At 50.3% G+C, this 6191-nt stretch overlaps 1 protein-coding gene across 2 annotated transcripts in view; it reads right to left on the bottom strand.

Annotated features, from left to right (window-relative positions):
* The window catches only part of LOC101990404 (H-2 class I histocompatibility antigen, Q10 alpha chain-like), a 103258-nt gene extending 100695 nt beyond the window's left edge, over positions 1-2563 (bottom strand). For both annotated transcript variants that reach the window (XM_026777853.1, XM_026777852.1), the window contains exons 1-3: positions 2487-2563; positions 2012-2281; positions 1482-1757 (exon numbers count right to left, since the gene is read on the bottom strand). In XM_026777853.1, the coding sequence (XP_026633654.1) occupies positions 1482-1757; positions 2012-2281; positions 2487-2559 (619 nt within the window). In that variant the 5' untranslated portion in view covers positions 2560-2563. The remainder of the gene's footprint in view (positions 1-1481; positions 1758-2011; positions 2282-2486) is intronic.
* Between the last annotated feature and the right edge of the window lie 3628 nt (positions 2564-6191).

Raw genomic sequence — 6191 nt, 5'->3', positions numbered from 1 at the left:
GAGACAACGTTTCTCTGGATCTTTGGATCTTTGGAGCCTGTTCAACAATGTCTTGTAGACCAGGCTGGCTTTGAACTCACAGAGATCCACCTGCCTCTGCTTCCCAAGTGCTGAGACTAAAGGCATGTGCCACCACTGCCCAGCTTCTTATGTTATGTTCTATAGCATAAGTTAGGTAGTAAAAGAAAAATGGAATATAAAATAATTAATTTATATATGTGATTAAATTCATATCAAAATAAGAAATTAGGGGCATGGGCTACATGAAGGGTGACACCAACCCCTGCTGCCACTATCAAGGCACAAGTACTGTGGCCATTTTGCTGACCCCCTTAATTGTCCATCCTAGTGAACAGCCATCACCACAGTGAGCAGCAGAAATGTGGTGGCCCTCTGACACTCAGCCAGAGAAAATGACTCCCCTAGCCCTGCCTCTGGAGGGACAAGATACCAGGTATTGTCACCCAGGATCCCTGAAGTGTTCTGTGGAGGCCAGTGCAGCACTCACCGGGACACAGTGGTGCTCACAGGGTGTGTGGATCTTCCCTGTCACTCCAGTCCTGGAGTTGCAGAAGACCCTGTCTCTGAGGAAGTTCAATTCCTAATTCAATAAAGCAACACTGTAACTTGTGGGGGCAGGTGTGTGTGTGTGTATGTGTGTGTATGTGCCTGGATGGTTAATTCTGGCAGAAAATAGTCTAAGCTCCCAGGAATCTATCTCGTTCAAAGGGAAAGTGTACTTATCTAATTATCCAGAATATCCAGGTACCCATGACACCTGTGGAGATAGCTGTAGTTGATATTAAAACGGGAGAGCGAAACAATATCACAACAGAGAGGAAGAAAAGCAGACTAGAAGGAAAATGACAACTTCAAAAAAAAAAAGAACTAAAAAAAGAAAGAGCAAAAGAAACGGAGAAAAAAAGACCCACTATTTAGTATTTGTCTAGGACACCCCATAAGAGTTCACGTGAGTTGTCTAGAACTAGATAGAATTGAGGTGTGGGAGGGAATCAAACCTCACACAGAGAAATCTGGGACAATGAACTTTTCGGAAAGTTCTAGAAACTGGGGAAGCAGCCTAGGGTGGGGGCGTCCATGTCTCCCACCAGGTGAAGGAGACTCTGGTCCTGGTGTGTAAGGCTGACACACTCAGATGACAGGACTCGGTGTCCACAGACACTGGGTGTGGGCAGAGAACCCGGCCTGGGAGAGGCCATGGCTGACAGAGGCTGCAGACTGAAGGAGCCACTGTTGGTGATGTCGGGATCCTCTCTCCTCCCTCCTGAGACAGATGTGGAACTGTCCAGGGAGAAGGCTGGGCCGTGGGAGGTCAGTGCAGTCCTGCCATGCTGGATCAGGAGACCCAGGGACCCTGTTTGCTCTCAGAGACAGGGGCATGACCCCAGTGAGGGTTTCCTGTTCCTCAGGACTGAGCCCAGCCCGAGGGCAGAGAGAGGAGTTGCCCGCGGCCCCCGCACCTGTGCGCAGCAGCGCGTCCTTCCCTTTCTCCAGGTGTCTGCGCAGCCACTGCAAGCACGTGTCCTCCAGGTAGGCCTTCATTCTCTCTGCCACCCCAGCCTGCTCCCACTTCCGCTTGGTGATCTGCGCCGCCACGTCCGCCGCCGTCCACGTCGTCAGGTTGTCATTCAGGGCGATGTAATCGCGGCCGTCGTAGGCGAACTGTTCATACCCGCGGAGGAAGCGCCCGTTCGACCTCACTTGACAGCCGTACGTCCTCTGGAAGGTGTGAGAGTCTGCGGGGACCCCGCGGTCAGCCCCGCCCACCTGTTCGGCCCGGGGTCACCCGAGGCCCCGCCCACCTGCTCCGCCACTCCAGTCAGCCCCGCCCCCGCCACCAGCGGCCCCGCCCACCCGCGGACTCTAAACCGAAAGGGAAACCGGGTCCGGTCCCCGCTCTCCTCCCGAATCTCGGACCTGGGACCCGGGGCGACTCCGTCCCGCGCGTGGGGACGGGGTGGGGTCGTGACCTCCGACAGCGGTCACTCACCGCCCTCGCTCTGGTTGTAGTAGCCGAGCATGGTCCTCAGGTTCACTCGGTAAATCTGCTCGGCGTTCTTGACGATCTGTGTGCTCCTCTCCCAATACTCCGGCCCCTCCTTCTCCATCCACGGCGCCCGCGGCTCCATCATCGGAGTCTCCGCGTCGCTGTCGTAGCGCACGAACTGCGTGTCGTCCACGTAGCCGACGACGATGAACCGGGGCTCCCCGAGGCCGGGCCGGGACACGATGGTGTAGAAATACAGCATGGAGTGCAAGCCTGGGGGCGGCGCGCGGTGAGACCCCGACCCTGCTCCCGGGACCCCGGGCAGGAGCGCGGGCCGGGAGAGGAGCAGGGCGCGGGGCTCGGGACGCGAGTGGAGAAGGGGCGGGAGGGTCCGGCTGGGCCACGCGGGGACGCGGCTTCCCCGGTGCCGCCCCCGCCCTCCCCGCGGAGCCCGTTTCCCTCCCGACCCCGCACTCACCCGCGCGCGTCAGGGTCGGGGCCAGGGCGGCCGCCAGCAGCAGGAGCAGCGTGCGCGGCGCCATCGCCCCCATCTCAGATCTGTGGAGATTGAGTTCCGCGGTCTGCGTGGACTTTATAGCCGGTGACCGCGGCGACGCTGGTTGGTTCCCCGGGATCTCGCTACCCAATGGGAGTGAGAACCACCAAGTTGTCATCAGTGTCCGGGCAGAAGGACCAGACCCAGGTTAGGAGCTGGAGAAGTGAAACTGGGGACCTAGGAATCCCCAGCCCTGGGCTTCCCCACCCAGACTTCACCATCCTGGGGACTAAGACTTCCTGAGCCCTGTGCTGCGGGATGGAGCGCTGTGTGTCATGGTGTCTCTAAGCCGCCTGATAACTGCTCCTCAGGTTAGTCAGGATGAAACCTTAGAGCATGAAGTTTCCAGGTAAAATACACACAGCACTTAAAATGAATGTTCACGGAAACAGGTGCTGTCGGAGTCCTGGAGGATGCGGGGTTGCTGTGGACACCTGCATCGGCATCGGGAGGTGACTGGGGTTTTTACAGCTCTGATTAAGCACTTTCGATACACTGTGTCATATGTGATTCTCCCTGTAGGAAGGAGGCCCTGCTCACCTCTGCTTTCACTTTCTACTTCAGTTATGTTTGGCTGCGATTTGAAGTAATCAAGTTAAAACCCAGAGAAACAAACATTGTATAAATCTAATTTTTCTCCACACTATTGAACATAGATGAAACCTCAAATACCAGTGTCTACCTCTGCCATAAGAATCACTCTCTGTCCAGGAACTTAGAAGCCAACTGTTATCAGATCCAGGGTCCCACAAGTCTGCGACAATCATCTCCCTCATCTCATCAGCTCATAAAGAGTGAAGGTCAGATAGATAGATAGATAGATAGATAGATAGATAGATAGATAGATAGATAGATGATAGATAGATAGGGTCATAGGTTTTGTAACTTCTACCACACGGTCATCATTATTCTCTTTATAGTTAGTTCCAGTTCCTCTCTGACTGTGGTTTATTCACTAAAGCAGCTGTACCATGGAAGTGTGTGCACACAGGGAAACATGGAGTGTAGACAGGGGTCAGTGCCCTGCTGTATTTGGTCTCCACAGGGGTCTCTTCCCATGGAGAAGGGGTCTACTGTGCTGATATATTTACTTAGGTTCACAGGGACAATCTCAAGATTATAGAATGAAGATCCGTGTAAAACACAAGCACCTGGAGTCACAGATGATCATCTGGGAAGAAACAATAGGAGTCTGAGTGTAAGCACAGGCTGTGAAGACACGATCCTGAGTGAAGAGGCAAAGTCTCTATTTACAGGTGAGATCCCTGAGCATCAGGTTTGGCAGTGCGAGCAGCCAACTGCAGGTGAACACAGGAGCCTGGTCTCTGTGGGAGTCTGTGTGGTGCTTGCAGACCAGCACCTCTGCTTTAAAGAGAAGCTTCTCTCCACTGAATCCCAACCCACTTTTTGCTATTCTATTCCTGGAAGTAACTTTTCTTCTAGAAGATCCAGGGTCTGACTGTTGGAGAAGGAAGAGGAAGGGTGGGGAGAGGATGAAATGAGTCTGACCTGCAGTTCTGTCATGGCTTTTGTTTTGTTTTGTTTTGAGACAAGGTCTGTCTCCACAGCTCTGGCTGTCCTCCTTGATCTCACAGAAACCCACCTGTCTTTGCATCCCTCGTCCTGGGGTTAGAGGCTGTGTCACCACACCTGGCTTTAGTTAGTTTTCTATGGCTGTGAAGACACTGTGACCCCAGCAACTTATAAAAGGATTTCTTTTATTTGGGTTTAAGTTTTCAGAGGGTTTGAGTCCATGATGGCAGAGGAAGGTGTGGTGGCAGGAACAGCTGAGAGCTCACATGATCCATGGGCAAGTGTCAGAGACACTGGGAATAGTGGGAGTCTCTAAAACCTCTATGTCCGGCTCCAGAGACACACTTGCTCCAACAAAGCCACACCTCCTGTTTGTCGGGGTCTGGTGCTAGCCCGGACATAAATTATTTTTCTTGACCTGACCCCAATATAAACTCTCTGTGAACTGGCGTAGAGGTGTGGGAATAAAGACACAACTCACATGGCTTTATTGGGAGAGAGATTCTCAATGGCCCTCATGAAGTCATGAGTTCACATGAATTTTTCTCACTAATTCTCCAGACAGCGTTTATACCAACACATTAACTGAGCAGGAAATACACCAGCATTCTGTCTCCTAGGTAACCAGGTGAATGGCATTTTGTCACATCTGCATCTACCTGTCTGCTGTGTATGCTAGCTGTCACGTAGGCTTGAATCAGCATCTCTATCAGGCATCCTCCAAATTACAAAGAAAGGAGCAACAACATCCTGACCTTTTGTTAGGGCATGGACAGCCTGTCTGCAGGGCTATGTGACCACCTCGGGTGGGGCCTATAGCTTCAGAGCCTGGCTGCCACACCATATAGAAATATGGGCCTACAATCTACTCTCTCTTATTAATTTTAATAAAACCTGTGCTTCTGCAACAGGACAGATCTATCATGCCTGGCTTGGGCAAAGACCTCTTCATTTACCCAAATTTTCCCATCTTTGGAACTGGCATGCATATATGTAAGCTCCTGTCTTAGGCATCTGGGGAGAAGAAGCTTCATTGACTGCTGATCTCTGTGAAGAAAAGAGATTTGTGGAGAGAGAAACTTTTGGGCTCTGTGTCTCAGAGCCATATTTTCTTGTCAGGATAAATTATAACACTTCATTAATAATCATGCTTCCAAAGGCTATAGTCTCCTATTAAAGGAGAAGAGAATCACCTGAGTTGAGAATGCTTCTTCAGCTAGTTTAGAGCACCTCTTAAATCTTTAACGTTGTAACAAAACCTAAATTTCTTAACATATGCGTTAACTCCCATCATTTACAGGGTGTGTCAAACTTTTCCCAGCAGTTGCAAACAACAACAGGTCAATATCATAATTCTGAGCATTGTTGATCAATACCAACTTTTCCAAATATCTTTAGGTCAGTTACCGTGATTTTTAGTATTATTAACATCTTTTCTTAACATCTTATATGCAGTTACAGATATCATTATTAGGTCAATATTACAACAATGAATCAGCAATTTAATAACATATCTCAATTTTCTCAAGCCCACATTAATTAAAAGACAAGAAAAGCTTTTCTGATGGGGAAGAGTACAGTGATATTGCTGTCATCAAATATCGGTCCCAGTCTCTGAGCAGCAGTTAAACTCTTACTCTGCCCCCTTCTTAAGTGAAGAGGGGTTGTAGTCATTTATTATTTTGAGTCTTTCTTTCCCTGAGGGGAAAGCTTAGGTCTTAGTTCTTAGGTTCAATGTTTTAATCAAAATGAGTTCTGTGTCTCAAAGATTAAAACAGTCAGATGTCCAGTCTGCACCTCAGCTCCAAAGCAAATAGGATTCAAAGTGCAGAAAATTGTAGTCTCTGTGATCAGGTCATCTCAGCAGGCCTCTGGGTCTGTGTGTGTCCCACGTGTCTGGAAGCAGCTCAGCATCTGTTCCTCAGTGCAGCGTGGCACCCTGCAGTGTACAGTGGTGGTAGCAGGTCCTGCGATCAGGCTCTCCTGTCTGTGTGGGCAGGGAAGACTGGACCATGGACTCTTCTCCACCTCCTCTGTGGGGGTGTTTGTAGCTACGATATGTAGTTACGAATATGTAGTTACAAAAAGAATTTT

This window comes from Microtus ochrogaster, unplaced genomic scaffold (genome assembly GCF_000317375.1).
Source record: "Microtus ochrogaster isolate Prairie Vole_2 unplaced genomic scaffold, MicOch1.0 UNK87, whole genome shotgun sequence".
NCBI classification, from domain to species: domain Eukaryota; kingdom Metazoa; phylum Chordata; class Mammalia; order Rodentia; family Cricetidae; genus Microtus; species Microtus ochrogaster.
Note: the sequence above shows the minus strand (reverse complement) of the source record. Positions and strands in the feature narration are given on the sequence as shown.